General features: G+C 46.0%; 1 protein-coding gene across 4 annotated transcripts in view; it reads right to left on the bottom strand.

Annotated features, from left to right (window-relative positions):
* The window catches only part of LOC124034231 (ceramide transfer protein-like), a 43286-nt gene extending 24420 nt beyond the window's left edge, over nt 1–18866 (bottom strand). The window contains exons 1-3 of one of the 4 annotated variants that reach the window (XM_046347125.1): nt 18088–18866; nt 16354–16488; nt 6069–6185 (exon numbers count right to left, since the gene is read on the bottom strand). In XM_046347125.1, coding sequence (XP_046203081.1) covers nt 6069–6185; nt 16354–16488; nt 18088–18180 — 345 coding nt within the window. In that variant the 5' untranslated portion in view covers nt 18181–18866. The remainder of the gene's footprint in view (nt 1–6068; nt 6186–16353; nt 16489–18087) is intronic. The other 3 variants (XM_046347124.1, XM_046347126.1, XM_046347127.1) reach the window with 3 other exon arrangements.
* Nucleotides 18867–19902: the final 1036 nt, after the last annotated feature.

The following is a 19902-nucleotide window of genomic DNA, read 5'->3' as shown; positions in this document are numbered from 1 at the left end:
CTTCTCCCCTTCAACTACAAGCCTTCTCCCTTCAACTACAAGCCTTCTCCCCTTCAACTACAAGCCTTCTCCCCTTCCCTCCCTTCAACTACTAGTCTTCCCCCCTCTCCCTTTCCTTCAACTACAAGTCCTCTCCCCCTCCCTTTCCTCCAACTACAAGCCTTCTCCCCTTCCACTACAAGCCTTCCCCCTTCCCTTCAACTATAAGCCTTCTTCCCTTCCCTCCCTCCAACTACAAGCCTTCTCCCCCTTCCCTCCCTTCAACTACAAGCCTTCTCCCCTTCCCTCCCTTCAACTACAAGCCTTCTCCCCTTCAACTACAAGCCTTCTCCCCTTCCCTCTCTTCAACTACAAGCCTTCTCCCCTTCCCTTCAACTACCCTTTCCCTTCAACTACAAGCCTTCTCCCCTTCCCTCCCTTCAACTACAAGCCTTCTCCCCTTCCCTCCCTTCAACTACAAGCCTTCTCCCCTTCCCTCCCTCCAACTACAAGCCTTCTCCTTCAACTACAAGCCTTCTCCCTTCCCTCCCTTCAACTACTAGTCTTCCCCCTCTCCCTTTCCTTCAACTACAAGTCCTCTCCCCCTCCCTTTCCTTCAACTACAAGCCTTCTCCCCTTCCCTCCCTCCCTCCAACTACAAGCCTTCTCCCCTTCCCTCCCTCCCTCCAACTACAAGCCTTCTCCCCCTTCCCTCCCTCCCTCCAACTACAAGCCTTCCCTCCCTCCCTCCAACTACAAGCCTTCCCTCCCTCCCTCCAACTACAAGCCTTCCCTCCCTCCCTCCAACTACAAGCCTTCCCTCCCTCCCTCCAACTACAAGCCTTCCCTCCCTCCCTCCAACTACAAGCCTTCCCTCCCTCCCTCCAACTACAAGCCTTCCCTCCCTTCCAACTACAAGCCTTCCCTCCCTCCCTCCAACTACAAGCCTTCCCCTCCCTCCAACTACAAGCCTTCTCCCCTCCCTTCCCACTACAAGCCTTCCCCCTCCCTCCCACTACAAGCCTTCCCCCTCCCTCCCACTACAAGCCTTCCCCCTCCCTCCTTCCCCCTCCCTCCCACAAGCCTCCCCTCCCTCCCTCCCTCCCACTACAAGCCTTCTCCCCTCCCTCCCACTACAAGCCTTCTCCCCCTCCCTCCCACTACAAGCCTTCTCCCCTCCCTCCCACTACAAGCCTTCTCCCCTCCCTCCCACTACCCTTCTCCCCTCCCTCCCACTACAAGCCTTCTCCCCTCCCTCCCACTACAAGCCTTCTCCCCTCCCTCCACTACAAGCCTTCTCCCCTTCCACTACAAGCCTTCTCCCCTCCCTCCCACTACAAGCCTTCTCCCCCTCCCACTACAAGCCTTCTCCCCTTCCTCCCACTACAAGCCTTCTCCCCTCCTCCCACTACAAGCCTTCTCCCCTTCCTTCTTCTCCCCTTCCTCCCACTACAAGCCTTCTCCCCTTCCTCCACTACAAGCCTTCTCCCCTTCCTCCCACTACAAGCCTTCTCCCTTCCTCCACTACAAGCCTTCTCCCTTCCTCCAACTACAAGCCTTCTCCCCTTCCTCCAACTACAAGCCTTCTCCCCTTCCTCCAACTACAAGCCTTCTCCCCTTCCTCCAACTACAAGCCTTCTCCCCTTCCTCCAACTACAAGCCTTCTCCCCTTCCTCCAACTACAAGCCTTCTCCCCTTCCTCCAACTACAAGCCTTCTCCCCTTCCTCCAACTACAAGCCTTCTCCCCTTCCTCCAACTACAAGCCTTCTCCCCTTCCACTACAAGCCTTCTCCCCTTCCACTACAAGCCTTCTCCCCTTCCAACTACAAGCCTTCTCCCCTTCCACTACAAGCCTTCTCCCCTTCCAACTACAAGCCTTCTCCCTTCCTCCAACTACAAGCCTTCTCCCCTTCCTCCAACTACAAGCCTTCTCCCCTTCCACTACAAGCCTTCTCCCCTTCCACTACAAGCCTTCTCCCTTCCACTACAAGCCTTCTCCTTCCACTACAAGCCTTCTCCCCTTCCACTACAAGCCTTCTCCCTTCCACTACAAGCCTTCTCCCCTTCCACTACAAGCCTTCTCCCCTTCCACTACAAGCCTTCTCCCCTTCCACTACAAGCCTTCTCCCTTCCACTACAAGCCTTCTCCCCTTCCACTACAAGCCTTCTCCCTTCCACTACAAGCCTTCTCCCCTTCCACTACCCTTCCACTACAAGCCTTCCCTTCCACTACAAGCCTTCTACAAGCCTTCCCTTCCACTACAAGCCTTCTCCCCTTCCACTACAAGCCTTCTCCCCTTCCACTACAAGCCTTCTCCCCTTCCACTACAAGCCTTCTCCCCTTCCACTACAAGCCTTCTCCCCTTCCAGCCTTCTCCCCTTCCTACAAGCCTTCTCCCCTTCCACTACAAGCCTTCTCCCCTTCCACTACAAGCCTTCTCCCCTTCCACTACAAGCCTTCTCCCTTCCACTACAAGCCTTCTCCCCTTCCACACAAGCCTTCTCCCCTTCCACTACAAGCCTTCTCCCCTTCCACTACAAGCCTTCTCCCCTTCCACTACAAGCCTTCTCCCCTTCCACTACAAGCCTTCTCCCCTTCCACTACAAGCCTTCTCCCCTTCCACTACAAGCCTTCTCCACTACAAGCCCCCTTCCACTACAAGCCTTCTCCCCTTCCACTACAAGCCTTCTCCCCTTCCACTACAAGCCTTCTCCCCTTCCACCACTACAAGCCTTCTCCCCTTCCACTACAAGCCTTCTCCCCTTCCACTACAAGCCTTCTCCCCTTCCACTCCCCTTCCACTACAAGCCTTCTCCCCCCTTCCACTTTCCTTCTCCCCTTCCACTACAAGCCTTCTCCCTTCCACTACAAGCCTTCTCCCTTCCACTACAAGCCTTCTCCCTTCCACTACCCTTCTCCCCTTCCACTACAAGCCTTCTCCCCTTCCACTACAAGCCTTCTCCCCTTCCACTCCCTCCCCTTCCCTTTCCTTCCACTACAAGTCTTCTCCCCCTCCCTTTCCTTCAACTACAAGTCTTCTCCCCCTCCCTTTCCTTCAACTACAAGTCTTCTCCTTCAACCCTCTCCCCCTCCCTTTCCTTCAACTACTAGTCTTCTCCCCCTCCCTTTCCTTCAACTACTAGTCTTCTCCCCCTCCCTTTCCTTCAACTACTAGTCTTCTCCCCCTCCCTTTCCTTCAACTACTAGTCTTCTCCCCCTCCCTTTCCTTCAACTACTAGTCTTCTCCCCCTCCCTTTCCTTCAACTACTAGTCTTCTCCCCCTCCCTTTCCTTCAACTACAAGTCTTCTCCCCCCCCTCCCTTTCCTTCAACTACTAGTCTTCTCCCCCTCCCTTTCCTTCAACTACTAGTCTTCTCCCCCTCCCTTTCCTTCAACTACTAGTCTTCTCCCCCTCCCTTTCCTTCAACTACTAGTCTTCTCCCCCTCCCTTTCCTTCAACTACTAGTCTTCTCCCCCTCCCTTTCCTTCAACTACAAGTCTTCTCCCCCTCCCTTTCCTTCAACTACTAGTCTTCTCCCCCTCCCTTTCCTTCAACTACTAGTCTTCTCCCCCTCCCTTTCCTTCAACTACTAGTCTTCTCCCCCTCCCTTTCCTTCAACTACTAGTCTCTTCCCCTTCCCTCTGTCTTTCTCCTTTCCAGTCTGCTTGTTATGCTTCCTCTGAGGCAGGACTGTGCAAACAACCAGTCTAGAGGGGTGTTGAGTTTCCCCACCCTTTCCACCCCCTATTCAGTGCCTGCAAATGGAATAGTCCTGTCTGAGCCGAGCAGTGCTTTCACGAAGTGTAGCGTTGACTACGTTGTGTGCGGTACCACTTGACATCTGCGATTGTGTCGGATGGCTGACTACAACACATGCATTATTCATCAAGCGCTGCAATTCAGAGTAGTAAAACACCTGTCCAGGACCACACACAGCTTTACTGCTACGCAAATTAAAAGTGCTTTAAAAAAAAAAGAACCTTGACCAAATTTGAAAGATGCGACCAGAAGAGTTGAACAATGTCCATGTTAACATCTAAAGGGTATAGGCCCTAGAAGTATAGTCAAATGAAGGACTTAACCCAACTCTTCTGTTGAAGTACTGTGGTGTAATACAACATGACTCACAGGGACAATGACTGAGTGGTCTCTGTAGGTCATTTAGTTAGTCATCATCCCAAATGACTCGTGTCACCACTTCCAAGGCGCTCCCACAAAGCAAACACCTCGTATTAGCCCCCACCGGAGAAGCTGACACAGCGCAACAACCCTTTTAAAATGGCCTTCTAGTATCTACTGTTTCAATACATGACTAATCTTGTGTGTCCGTGGTGTGATGTAGTGTGCAGTATAAACTACACCCAGGAGCTGTCTGAAATCTGGATCAATACCACCACACTGAACCATCGCCTCACTGAACCGTCAACACACACACACACACCACAAGAGAGTCAAGCGTCCAAGGAAGTCCACATGTAAGTCCCTGTTAGGTCAGTAGGTGGCAGTGCAGACACATTTCCACTCCTGCAGTGGCTGAGTGAGTGGGTTAAAGACTCTGCATGGTAAATCCGACTTCTGCAGTGGCCGTACAGAATTGACTGAGATACGGGAGTGAGTTTGTGTTTGTACAGGACCTCCGGCATTCACTTACTGTCAATCAATCAAGTCAATGCAAAACTATACAGAGCTATACGGAGCCCTCTGAATTGTTCCAACATTTGGGAGATGCGCGGCGATGAGTTACGGAGCTCAATTGGCCTCTGTACGCTTCCGGAGGCTCAGCAATTGCGTCACACCCTCCATACTCCAACGACATTTTCAAGCAAGTCAGTTAAGAACAAATTCTTATTTACAATGACGGCCTGCCCCGGCCAAATCCAGACAACTCTGGGCCAATTGTGTGCCGCCCTAGGGGACTCCTAATCAAAGCCGGCTGCGATACTGGCTGGATTCGAAACCAGGGTGTCTGTAGTGACGCCTCTAGCACTGGAGATGCAGTGCCTTAGACCACTGCGCCACTCGGGAGCCTAAATTGGCTTTTGCGGTTGGTCAGAGACCAGGCATAAACCCGCTACTAGTCTGGAAGACACTTAACAGGTTCCTGTGATCAGTCACCACTTCCAAAACCATCCTTTCAACACCTACACCCAAACACACAGGCAGACCGTTGCAGAGACAATACGCGCCTCGCTCTGAGTTTGTCTCTGACATCACTTCACAGTGGAGAAACGTGTTGCTGCTACTTCGCTGTCTGCACCAACCGGAGGTCTAACACTTTCCTTGAAGGACTTCTGCTCCTACCTGAGCATTCAAGAAAAACTCTGAAAAACAGACCAAAAGGTAGATAAAGTCAAGGCCTAGACTGAAATGAATGGATTCTTGGTAGTCTACGGTTGAAGTTGTGGTTCTTTCAATTCAATTTGGCCATGTGGAGGGCACTGCTGACCTGAACCCCGTACAGTCCTCTCCTGTCCTAACCAGGAGAGATCCCTTCACACAGACAGTGTTGAATGTGTCCACCTGTGGAGTGTCTGGTCTCTGCCCATATGCAGCACATGTTAGTGTTGCGACAGTTTGTCAGCATAGTGCCGGACATGCAGCTCAACTCAAACACACACCCAGCAATGGGACTCACCCTACATCAGGTGGTCACACCATCATCAGTGTGTGAACAGCCCCCCCCTTTGTGACCCCCCACATTTCCTGACTCCACTCCCTTTCTGTTCACCTCACAGAAATACCAGGCCCTTGTTCTGTTCTAAAATCAACCCCTAAGCTGGTACATTCTACTCCCAGTACCAGTCAACCCCACTTATTGTGTAGATATGAAAGTATTGGACAAGTAACATGGCGAAAATCAGGCCGGAGCAACAAGGACCATATAGACGCTATGGTGTATCACCATCTAACCTACGCAGATCAATATGAAGTAGTAGCGTTTCAAACGGAGCCCCAGCCCAGTGCCACCTCCCTGATGGATACCAGAGCTACACTCCCTAGACGTGTGAGCTGACTCCAGTCCAAGCCCCAGCACATGCCAAGGGGAATACCTCAGTTCTATCTAAGGAGAGATTCTTCAGTCTTACCTTGTGTAGTTCGATGGAGTCAATCCATCGGAGCCGGTGCTCTGGGTCCTCTGCCCGTAGGTACCACACACTGTCGTTCACACTGATGTCAATACGACACTCATCAAACTCATGGGGCTGCAGAGAGAGAGACAGAGGACGGACAGAGAGGAGACACATGAGTGACAATACTTACACTAGGAGACATCAAACCCTACAGCAGAAATGACTGAAAGGTGAAGTCTCTACCATTACCAGTTTAAAACAAACAAGTGGTCAATAGCATGTCAAATGATATGTTCCCTCTTTCAGATTAGTCAAAAACAGCCAATAATAGACTTTATTATCATGCCTTTCACTGAGTTGTTGTCCTGGGAATGTTCCAGTCACCATGTCAGATGAATGAGTAATGTGGTTCTGACACATATGGATTCCATATAGAGAATGTTCTAGAACTCATTAAATAGGACTGTAATTACAACCTGATGTCTAATGCATTCCTCTCAGAACCAGTGTCTTCATAAACTTTCCCTTCTCATCCCTCTCCTCCTCCTCCCTGATCCCCAGCCCAGCTTCCTTTGGGATTGGGTCAGTTCTCTGTTTTCTAAATTACAGCTCCTCCAATAGAAATGGCCCGCTGATGCTAGCTGATGTTGCCCTGGTTTAAATCAACTTGACTAATTAAGCGCCCCAGTTTTATTCTCTGTAACCTTTGTGGACAAACTGCAGTGCCCCCCCCCCCCACACACACACACACACCACATTCTCTAGAACATAGATGGAATTCCCACACTATTTAACACAACATTGCATTTAGCCATTTCAATCATAACACTTATATTCGATCCCGATATGTTTCATTTCATGAGTTGAGCTGAACTTGGAGGGCTGCTGGTTTCTCTTTCCAGTACTGCTAGAAGTACATAAGCACAGACCTGTAACAAGATCTTCCCCATTGGAGGAAATAAGGTAGGTTCAATTATTTGATCTCCATTTCGTTCATTTTTTTCTGTGAGCTCCATGCTCAGTTTCTGTCTGAACTGTGCAATGTAGTAGGGAGTTGTAGTTTCCAACAGGAAAATATTCTACAGAGTTAATTACCACATTTTCTGCGCTAAAATACAATGACCAGAATCCATTGTGCGCCCGCTTACTTGTCAGGAGCAGAAACACAGACCTCTGACGCAGAGAGAAAACGTGCGAGAGGGATAGAAAAAGCTTTGTGAGGTAACTACCTGAAAATACATCATCTAATGACAAAATGATTGATAGTTAATACTCAGCAGTCATAAAAAGCAGGCTGAATTTACTTTGAAAGCACAGACAGCAGCTCTATAGAGATGACTTGGAATAAACTAATAGTCATCAAATTAAACAAATGGAATTTAGACAACTGAAATATTTAATGAAAGTAATGTGAATAAATGACGGTTATTAAGTGATAAGCATTAATAGGCCTGAACTACAATCATGCATTTTGTTTTATTCTGTGTTAATGCATTTAAATGTCTCTTTCTCCCCGAAATCAAACAGCACTAAAATCGATCAGCACGACTGTATTGTTGGGGGAGTAAGTAAGTAAACATTTGACTGTTCGTCTACACCTGTTGTTTATGAAGCATGTGACTAATATACATTTGATTTGACTTCTCCACCCTCCTCCTATCAAGCATTCCTTTAAGAAACTCTTATCTGTGTGACTCATAGGAAGCATTAAGTCCACTGGCGTAAGGCTGTATCAGACACGGCCCATAAAGCCTGGCTGTCTCTCCTTTAAAACAGTTCCTTCCCCAGCAGCACAGTGTGCTGCTATCCATTTCTCTCTCTGTGTGTGTGTGTGTGTGTGTGTGTGTGTGTGTGTGTGTGTGTGTGTGTGTGTGTGTGTGTGTGTGTGTGTGTGTGTGTGTGTGTGTGTGTGTGAGTGAGAGAGTGTGTGTGTGAATGTGAAGAGATCTGATTTAGAACACTTCAGCCAACGATACAGTTGCTGGTTCCTCAGGGTTTGAAAACGTTGCTAGTATCGTTGACATGATCAATAGTAGTTCACAGCAGCATTAACAACTCGAATGTGAAATGATTTTACATTGTGCTTGAATATAAAAGTAAGAGAATACAAAACACAATCCATTTCTGGAAGAAAAAAAAAAACACAGATACTGCATGAAAAGAGCTTTTCTAGAAGCACAAGATAATGAATAACTGCAGAAGATGTCAGAGAGCGATGTGTAAACAGTAGTCTGCATTGTCATGACACAGCAGGAGGTTGAGCCATAGCCAGAAGCACAATCATCTGTTGCATTTCCTGCACAAATATCTACCATGTGTGTGAGGTGAGCGTACTGTACAGAGTCCATGGTGACCTAACTGTGAAGCTGGCTTCTACTGAACAAGGTATTAACCGAAGGATTGTTTCCGCATTCCTCAGACTTCACATACCACTGATAGAGGACTCCGTCAACAGAGAGCTCAGTATTTGGGATATTTGGAAAAAGGGCTCTGTTTCTCTGACATTTTATTTAACTAGGCAAGTCAGTTAAGAATAAATTCGTAATTACAATGAAGGCCTACCAAAAGGCAAAAGGGATTAAAAAAAAGTTTTTGTTAATGTAAATGTATAAATATAGGACAAAACACATCACGACATGAGACAACACTACATAATGAGAGACCCAAGACAACATAACAAGGCAGAAACACATGACAACACAGCATGGTAGCAGCACAAAAACAAAGTACAAACATTATTGGGCACAGACAACAGCACAAAGATCAAGAAGGTAGAGACAACAATACATCACACAAAGCAGCCACAACTGTCAGTAAGAGTGTCCATGAGATTCTTTGAATGAAGAGATTGAGATGAAACTGTCCCGTTTGAGTGTTTGTTGCAGCTAGTTCCAGTCGCTAGCTGCAGTGAACTGGAAAGACGAGTGACCCAGGGATGTGTGTGCTTTGGGGACCTTTAACAGAATGTGACTGGCAGAACGGGTGTCGTATGGGGAGGATGAGGTTTGCAATAGATATCTCAGATAGGGGGGAGTGAGGCCTAAGAGGGTTTTATAAATAAGCATCAACCAGTGGGTCTTGCGACGGGTTCCTCAGATGACCAGTTTACAGAGTATAGAGTGCAGTAATGTGTCCTATAAGTTTCATTGGTGGCAAATCTAATGGCCGAATGGTAAAGAACATCTAGCCGCTCGAGAGCACCCTTACCTGCCGATCTATAAATTGTTGCTGTAGTCGAGCATGGGTAGGGTCATCTGAATCAGGGTTAGTTTGGCAGCTGGGGTGAAAGAGGAGCGATTGCGATAGAGGAAACCAAGTCTAGATTTAAATGTGCTGAGAGAAGGACAGTGTACCATCTAGCCCTACTCCCAGGTACTTGTATGAGGCAACTACCTCAAGCTCTCAACCCTCAGGAGGTAGTAATCACGCCTTTGGGGAGAGGGGCATTCTCCTTACCAAACTATATGATCTTTGTTTTGGAGGTGTTCAGAACAAGGTTAAGGGTAGCTTGTTGGTCACTAAGAAAAATCTTTGTTGTAGAGCATTTATCACTAAATCTGGGTAGGGGCCAGCTGAATAGAGCTTCCTACTGCCTGAGCTGTTGTTGATGTAAATTGAGAAGAGCATGGGGCCTAGGATTTAGCCTTGGGGTACTCCCTTGGTGAAAGGCAGTGGCTGAGACAGCAGATTTTCTGACTTTATACACTGCACTCTTTGAGATAGGTAGTTAGCAAACCAGGCCAAAGACCCCAATACTCCTTAGCTGGTGCACAAGAATGGAATGGTCTACTGTATCAAAAGCTTTCAAAACACAATGTAAACATTCACAAGGCCGCGGGGCAAGACGGATTACCAGCACATGCGCTGACTAGCTGGCCTTCCGGATAGCCCGAGTGCACTTATTTCTCATTTGCCTGAACGAGAGCCAATCAGCCTGAGTATGCGTGTGCCAAGCCTTTCGCCAAATGGAATTCATGAGGTGGAGTAACTCTGCAAGATCACGGGTCAAACCAGGGGCTGAACCCGTTTTTATTCTCATTTTCTTTATGGGGGTGTTTGTTAACAATGCCACTGAAAATATTTAAAAAAGAAGGTCCAAATGTCTTCAACAGAGGGGATCAAGCTGATTCTATATCATTTCACAGAGGCCAGTTCATGAAGGAAGGCTTGCTCATTAAGGTTTTTTAGCCAGTGTCTATGACAAATCAGGACAGGTCGTTTCACTGAGCAGCCATTATGAACACTATAAAACATTGATCACTAAGGTCATTACAGAAAACACCAGACTGATACCTGTCAGGAGTATTTGTGAGGATAACATCAAGAAGAGTAGCCTTTTCTGGGTGCTTGGAGTCACACCTTGTGGGATTGGTAATAATCTGAGAAAGATTTAGAGAGTCCCATTGCTTTAGGACTTGGTCAGGTGGTTTAGGCATGTCTCAGTTTAGGTCACCTAGCAGGAAAAATTCAGAAGGGGCCAGGAGAGAGCTTGGGGCAGGTAGGGTACAAGCCGATGCTGATGGTGGACAATAGCACCCAGCAACAGTCAATAAAGAGCTAATTTAAACTTTACTGCTTAATTCCAGCAAATCAAATTGTTTGGGTACAGACTTGGTGGAGACAACCGAGCACTGAAGGTGATCCGTGGTAAAGATGGCCACTCCCCCACCTTTGGTTATAAACTTTTTCAGATAACCTTTCTGTAAGATCTGTCTTAACATCAGTATTCAAAACACTTCCTTAACCACGTCGCAGTAATGACCAACACATTTGGATTGAAGCTGTGAACCCACACTTTCAATTGATCCATTTTAGGTAATAAGCTTCTAGTGTTAACGTGCAGAAAACCCATGCTTTTACGAAAGCAGAAATCAGGAAGCAGATAGAGCACAAGTCAGAATTGGTGCTAGCAACAGTAGATGGGCAGGGTGTACATGCACATTTCCAGATATTGTCAACAGTAATACAAATCAGGGAGGACAAGGAGAGCTCTGCAGTGCTGATTTATGACATCAATGTGCATCAGATGGCAAAAAGATCATATTGTACAGCAATTTCATCAGGTAACATGATCACAAATCCAGTGAGAGGTGGTTAGAATAGGATGGGAGGCCAAAAGTCTGTGTAACCAATAGAGAGTCAGAGTCCCGAGGGTGACGCATGCAGGAGTCACGAGGCATATCCCTTTAATATCATCTCTTTCACACCAAGACGTTTTTCCGGCAACTGTTTTTCCCATGTCGGCCTGGCCAAGACAAAGCAGTGTGACACAAAAACAGAGTTACACATAAGCAAAAGTAGAGTCAATAACAATAGAAATATACCATTTATCTGAGATTGGATTGCCAGTATCAAAGGCAACACTTTTATTTACGCCTAATGACGTAGTAATCATCTCGTAAAACTCCTGCCTGCGGCTTAGTATGAAACTTAGCCGTAATGCTGAGGCGTCATTGGCACGCACTAGGCTCTTAAACTCATGATGGTTGCTCGGCAGCGCCAGTGCTAAGCTTTGCGAGGCATGTCACTTCTCCCATCTCGTTGCATAGCCCACCACTAAGCATTCATGTTTTCTTACGCACTGCGGGATGGATCCATATAGAATTACTGTGTGGATTAAAAACCAATGAATGATGAAAATATTGGAATAAAGTAGGCTAACGCAATTGAAAGCATGTATCAAATTATTGCTTACTGATACTCCCAAAGTCATCCAATCGTTGTGCCACATTTTAAGCAATAGCCTACCCACGTGTGGTCAACGAGATCATTTCAGAACCGCTTTGATTAGGACAGCGCCATCGCACTGCTTTGAGACAAGGGTGGGGACTCATCTTGTTAAATCAATCCATGTCCGATTCTTGTTTTCACTTCATCTCGGTTTGGATATTGGTTGGGCTACAGTCATGCTGGGAAAATGTTAGCTAAATGGAGGCGAGTGCTGCCCATGACCATCTTGTCTAATTGGTTCATTTATTACAACATTTTTTACAGCATGTTATGTAGCGCAACAATTAAATTGTTTTGCTCTTCACTCGCAGTCACTTAGTATTCTAGGCCTCCTCCCGACCAAAGGTCTGACTTGTCTCAATCAATGTGATTTTGATTCACTGAATTTCTGTCTGTATTGACTATTTGATTAATTGGTTTCTGGTTGGACAAATACGTGGAGGTGGTATGGCTCATCTATTCCTTCTCTCATCTATCACTGATCAGAAACATTTAGTGTGCAATAATGTAGCCTAAATCAAGTGTAGGCCTACTATTTTGCTCGATCGCGGATATGCAACTCCAAAAGCCCACGGAGGTTGTGAAATATGAATACAAGACTCACATGTTTTAGAAAATAGGATTGCTATTCTTTTCTAAAATCAGTATCATGAAGAATATACTTTCAATGGTAAGACCCTACGCCCGCTCCCTAAAAGTAGAGTGAGGGTAGGAAAGAGATGAAACGTGGATAAAAATAAATAACTCCAAATATCCATTTTTTATTTTTACATACTCAAAATATGCCATTCTATTGTTTAGAAAATACTTTTTATTAGTCTCATACTTCTTAGGACCTGCCTAAACTAAATATTAAATGGTGTATATTCAATGGATTTATTCAAATATAGGCCCACCCACATCTGCACACCACTACTACTACTAGATACCAGCATACCGCTACAGTATGTGCACGGGAGGTAGAGAAGGCGTATGCAGGCAAATTGGCCAGGCCACCGACTGGGTGGGTGTGCTGCTAGTATTAAACCATTGTAGTCCTCGGAGTTGCATTTACCTAGAGAAAAGGAACTAATGCTCTCTCAAGAGCACACAGACACCTTTGCAACTTCCTTCAAAGTGGACGCAGACATAAAAATGGTGATCACGAGTTCATCTGACTCTGAGGAAGTAGAATCAGGGCTTCATTACCAAAATCCCCAAGTATCCCTTTAAGGGAAGTTGCAACATCCCATATTGTAGTGTTAATCCGATTGGATCATTTAAATCATATTGCACAAATAGCAGTAATACCATTTGTTTGACCTCTTGTACTGAACGCTGGTATTTTCGGATAAAAAAATGTAATGTTTAACCAGGGTATTGGATTTCAGCTTATCTGACCAACAGGAGGCCTGCAGGGAGGTAAATAAAGGGTCAAATGGCAAGAAACAGAAGCTGTTCCATAAATGAGAAGAGTCCAAATGTGGATGTGTCCAGAATGGGTGACACAATACAGAATGACATTTCCCACAGAACGAATACCCCTTTTGGAGCAAAATCCACCATTTGTCCGCCCAGATACAGAAATCCCTCCCTAGAAACATACTGCAGATCGGTGGGAAACGATGTCTCAGATTCTGAATAAGAAACGAGAATACAGAGTCTACAATAACCTCCCTAAAAACAGAGACAAGCAATTGGACGATTTAAAAATAACTGATTCCACTGCGATAGTACGTAATGCTGACAAGGGCGGAGCTGTGGTGTTGTTAGACTGTGATGACTATGTGAATGAGATTCAGGGACAATTGAACACCACTACTTTCTATCAGAAATTGTCACGTGACCCCACACCACTGTTCAAAGATGGGATTCACTGCAAGCTGAAGTCTCTGTTGGAAAGCGGAGAAATTATGCAAAAAGAATATGAGTTCATGAAAGTAGACAATCCAATCATGAGCGTTATTCATGCCTTACCAAAAATCTGTGTATACCAATATCCCCCATGAGGGAAGCCTGGAAGCCATGGCACACTGTCTTAGTCAACGACCCACTGGCACACTGTCTTCGACCCACTGGCACACTGTCTTAGTCAACGACCCACTGGCACACTGTCTTAGTCAACGACCCACTGGCACACTGTCTTAGTCAACGACCCACTGGCACACTGTCTTAGTCAACGACCCACTGGCACACTGTCTTAGTCAACGACCCACTGGCACACTGTCTTAGTCAACGACCCACTGGCACACTGTCTTAGTCAACGACCCACTGGCACACTGTCTTAGTCAACGACCCACTGGCACACCCCACTGGCACACTGTCTTAGTCAACGACCCACTGGCACACTGTCTTAGTCAACGACCCACTGGCACACTGTCTTAGTCGACCCACTGGCACACTGTCTTAGTCAACGACCCCCACTGGACCCACTGGCACTGTCTTAGTCAACGACCCACTGGCACACTGTCTTAGTCAACGACCCACTGGCACACTGTCTTAGTCAACGACCCACTGGCACACTGTCTTAGTCAACGACCCACCACACTGTCTTGGCACACTGTCTTAGTCAACGACCCCCACACTGTCAACGACCCACACTGTCTTAGTCAACGACCCACTGGCACACTGTCTTAGTCAACGACCCACTGGCACACTGTCTTAGTCAACACCCACTGGCACACTGTCTTAGTCCGACCCACTGGCACACTGTCTTAGTCACGACCCACTGGCACACTGTCAGTCATGACCCACTGGCACACTGTCTTAGTCAACGACCCACATTCACACTGTCGACCCACCCACTGGCACACTGTCTTAGTCAACGATCCACATGCACACTGTCTTAGTCAACGATCCACATGCACACTGTCTTAGTCAACGATCCACATGCACACTGTCTTAGTCAACGACCCACTGGCACACTCCCTAGCACTAACTGGATTGTTGAACTGGCTAAGACGGTTCTGACTAAGAATGCTCATTCAACAGAAGGAAACTGCTACGGGTAGTAGAAATGGCACCGAATTATGCCAAACTGAATGTGGGGTTGTTTGAGAAGGTGATTTTCAGCCCTAACAATCCATTCCTGCGCCATTTATCAGACTCTGGAAACACTTCATTGATGATGTATTCCTTCTATTTCAGGACACAGCAGAGGGAACCATCGATTCCAGTCCATCAATACAAGCAGTGAACATTTAAAATTCACCTTTGATGCGCATAAAACAAGTTCTTGACATTTTGATTAAGGAGGGGGGGGGGGGTAGCTTTAGCGCGGACCTATACAGGAAGCCGACGGACAGGAATTCCCTGTTACGCAGGGACAGCTTCCACCGCTAAAAAGAAGAAAAAAAACAGCCTCCCCATTAGCCAATATAGTCACAAACGCAGTATTTGTAGTACACAGAGTGACAACGACAAAAAAAACAGCTATCTGGATGAGTGTTTCGGACAGCGGGGTTACCCAGATGAACGGCTGCATGACGCAAGGGAACGTTATTAAAATATGACCCAGGATGATAGCCTCACGCTATCAGTTTGACCACATCCTAAACATTTTAAAACATTGGCACATCTTGAGCACTGATCAACAGCTGGACGTTTAAAGAACCCCTGCAGGTAGTCTTCAGACGCGCCCCCAACATCAGTCAAATGGTGGCGAGGTCTGATCTTCCACCACTGCCACGCAGTACCTTTCTTGACAATGTGCCGGACGGTAACTACAGATGTGGCCGATGTACCCAGTGTAACGTTACGAACATTTACGTCATTTTGTAAATAGATATTATTTTCTGGAACTACTCCATGTGCCCAACTCACCGATATCAAATTTAGAGACACACAAATTGCTTTTGCACCCACCGTGGGTCAAGTCTGCAATCATCATGTGAGGTGAAATGTACATATGTGGATGTGAACACTCGGTTTGTTTGACCTGACGAAGATCCGTGTCTGATGGAAACGCTGTCAATAAAGCGGTGAATTGGGAGCTTCAACAGTGTGAGGGCCGCCTTCATCTTCACTAGTATTCTTTATTAGCCCAGCACCTATGTTTTTAAGGATGTACATATGAACTCACACTTTTCTATAGAAGAAGCAGAAGCACGGCATACAAAGGCTAAAAGTATGTGGCCAAAGATTACATTCCAAGACGGAATGAGGATTTCAGTTGCCTAATAAAGGACTATGTACACGTGTTTACAAACGGGCCTCCTTGCAGTGTCAGTATGCCCTTGTCTGATAAAAATACTGCTCTCTATCCCCTACTGTGCACTAACAGCCTCATTACTGGTTAATGTTTAGCTCTCTGGGGCAGAGAAAATTGGACCCAAGGAATGACAAGTTATTGCTCAAAGTAATGGCAGAGAACATCCTAACATTGTCTGAGTTTTAGGCAAGCATTTCACTTGCATATTTTCACCTAATCTTTAAAACCAGTAGAACGGGACCGAGATAGTCTTTTGAGATAACCTTCCCTTTCCCTGCTGGTACGATGGAAATCATGAAGTCCATTTTGCTGTGACATGTGCCATAATAATGTGCCATAATGCTGCTTCCTGAGAGGAAATAGACCTTTACTCTAACTTACTGTGATGATCGCCTTGCTGAGACACAGAGAGCCCCTGCAGCCGTACTCCCGCTCATCCTCTGACTTATAGTAGCTCAGAGTGTTGTTCTTCAACACTACCCACCGGTCCTGCCATCCGTGAATGTAGTTTGTCCACTGTCAACGAACAAAAAGGCAGATAGTCAAGACTACATTTCTACTAGCAGTGCAATTACAGTAGGAAGGAGGTAATGTATTTAGTTTCACACTTAAACGTTTCAAATCACTAAAGATGATTAGTTGAATGGATTTCCCAATTAACTGAAAAGAGAACTGGGTGTTTATGGCCCACAAAGATGCCATACAAAGCAACTGAGCCCACCTTGTCATGAGTGGATGGAGCAGTTTTTTTGTGGTGCCCATTGTCTGATAGTAGAGGCCTAATTGATCAAACATTGTCAACCTAATCCAACCATTGTCCACAATAAGGAAGTGTCCACCACAGGGAAGTGTACAACAATTGACTATCAATCACAACTCATACACCGGTTTGAGTGCTTTGAATCAAAAGCTGGCCATCTACACTGAACAAAAAATATAAAAACGCAACATGCTAAATTTTCAAAGATTTTACTGAGTTACAGTTCATATAAGGAAATGAAATGCATGATTTAGGTCCTAATCTATGGATTTCACATGATTGGGAATATTGATATGCATCTGTTGGTCACCGATACTTGTACAAAAATATGTAGGGGTGTGGATCAGAAAACCAGTTAGTATCCGGTGTGACCACCATTTGCCTCATGTAGCACAACACATCTCCTGCGCATAGACTTGATCAAACTTGATTGTGGCCTGTGGAATGTTGTCCCATCCTTTTCAATGGCTGTATGAAGTAGCTGGATATTGACGGGAACTGGAATGCGCTGTCGTATACATCGATCCAGAGCATCCCAAACATGCTCTTTGGGTGACATGTCTGGTGAGTATTCAGGAACTGGGACATTTTCAGCATCCAGGATTTGTGTACAAATCCTTGCAACACTGTGCATTATCATGCTGAAACATGAGCTTATGGCAGCGGATGGATGGCAAGACAATGGGCCTAAGGATCGGATCACATCAAGGTATTCGGTATCCATAGCTCATGACTACCCATTCCATAAAACCACCGCAAACCATGACGCACTCTGTTCAAAGTTGAAATACGAACACCGCTAGCCCTCATAACGCAGTACACGTGGTTTGCGATTGTAAGGCCTGTTGGTCATACTGCAAATTCTCTAAAAAAGAAGTTGGAGGCGGCTTAGAGGAATTAACACTCAATTCTTTGGCAACAGCTCGTGGACATTCCTACAGTCAGCATGCCAATTGCACGCTCTCTCAACTTGATACATCTGTGGCATTGTCTTGTGTCACAAAACTGCACATGTGGCTGTTTGTCCTCAGCCCAAGATGCACCTGTGTAATGATCATGTTTATCAGCTTCTTGATATGCCACACCTGTAAAGTGGATGGATTATCTTGGCAAAGGAGAAATGCTCACTAACAGAGATGTAAACAAATTTGTGCGCAACATTTGAGAGAAAGCTTTTTGTGCATATGGAACATTTCTGGGATATTTTATTTCAGCTCATGAAACATGGGACCAACACTTTACAGGTTGCGTTTTTGTTCAGTGTAGTTATTCTAGTTGTATCCCAGCAGTGTTTTTGAGAGGATCACGCCCTCATTAGCCATTTGAATAAAGATCAATCGTTTTGTAGGACTTACCTTGCTTAGGACGCCACCGAGTTCAACAGGATGCCCAGATTCGGGATCCACATCTTCATCGGAGCCCGACGAGTTCGAACTCTTCTCCGACATTTAGCAACCAAGTCGTTGGGTAACGTTAGCTAGGTAGAGGCTGGCGTTCACCACGAGAAAACTAAAATACACAAATTGATAAGACGTGGCCAAGCGAGTGTTGCCAAATCGATAACACAGCAAAACATGAGACCATCAGGAGTGGCTTGCTTAGCTGTCGTAGCTAGTTAAGACTCTGGCATGCAATCTAAATTCACAATTCCTTGCGGGATGTGTGTTTCAATAAGCAACACGACGTAATGTTTAATAGAAATAGACTCTGCAATGCAATTAGCGAAAGCTGGCTAGAAATCCAGTCATAATGCAGCAGACAAAATAGTCCTGTTCAAATGCGCCATATCCCCAACGATCAAATACACATAGCGCTAATCCCTTCAGATGGCTCAGAACTACGATCGCTAACTAGCTACCCCACTAGCGCCCTCTGGCGGACCTTGGGACGACCATAGAGATGTATAGATCTCGCTTTTGTAGTATTTGTCCCATAAATTTGTTTCAAGTTTTAATGGCACATGTACAGTGAAATGCCTTTCTTGCAAGCTCTAACACAAATGATGCAGTAATCAATTAAAATGCAATACTACAAATAAGGTAGAACAAAAACATACCATATAAAATAAAAACACGATAAAGTAAGCATACCATACCATATACAGGGTCAGTTCCAGAACAATATTTACAATGTGTAGGGATACTAGATCAATAGAGGTACATACGTTTTTGGGAAAGGTGACTAGGCATCAGGATATACACTCCATGGCCAAAAGAATGCGGACACCTGATGGTCAAACATTCCAATTCATCCCAAAGGTGTTTGATGAGGTTGAGGTCAAGGCTCTGTGCAGGCCAGTCAAGTTCTTCCACACCGATCTCGACAAACCATTTCTGTATGGACCTCGCTTTGTGCATGAGGGCATTCTCATGCTGAAATTAGGAAAGTGCCTTCCCCAAACTGTTGCCACAAAGTTGGAAGCACAGAAACATCTAGAATGTCATTGTATGCTGTAGCGTTAAGATATCCCTTCACTGGAACTAAGGGGTCTAACCCAAACCATTATTCCTCCTCCACCAAATGTTACAGTTGGCACTATGCATAGGGACAGATTTGTCCGTCGGACTGCCAAATGGTGAAGGGTGATTTATCACTCAAGAGAAAGTGTTTACACTGCTCCAGAGTCCAATGGTGGCAAGCCTTGCACCACTCCAGCCCACTCTTGGCATTGCGCATGGTGATTTTAAGCTTGTGTGTGGCTGCTTGGCCATGGAAACCCATTTCATGAAGCTCCCGACGAACAGTTCTTGTGCTAACGTTGCTTCCAGAGAGAGTTTGGAACTCGGTAGTGAGTGTTGCAACCGAGGACAGACGATTTTTACGTTCAATGCGCTTCAACATTCGGCGGTTCCGTTCTGTGAGCTTGTGGCCTACCACTTTGCGGCTGAGCCATTGTTGCTCCTAGACGTTTCCACTTCACAATAACAGAATATACAGTTGACTGGGCAGTGCCAGCAGGGCATACATTTTACGAACTGACTTGTTGGAAAGGTGGCATCCAATGGAGGCTGATGGCTCATAATAATGGCTGGAATGGAATCAAACACTTGGAAACCAAATGTTTGTCTATGGAGATTGTATGGCTGTGTGCTCGATTTTATACACCTGTCAGCAATCGGTGTGGCTGAAATAGCCGAATCTACTAATTTGAAGGGGTGTCCACATACTTT

This window comes from Oncorhynchus gorbuscha, linkage group LG04 (assembly GCF_021184085.1).
Source record: "Oncorhynchus gorbuscha isolate QuinsamMale2020 ecotype Even-year linkage group LG04, OgorEven_v1.0, whole genome shotgun sequence".
Lineage (NCBI taxonomy): Eukaryota > Metazoa > Chordata > Actinopteri > Salmoniformes > Salmonidae > Oncorhynchus > Oncorhynchus gorbuscha.
This window is presented reverse-complemented; position numbering and strand designations above follow the sequence as displayed.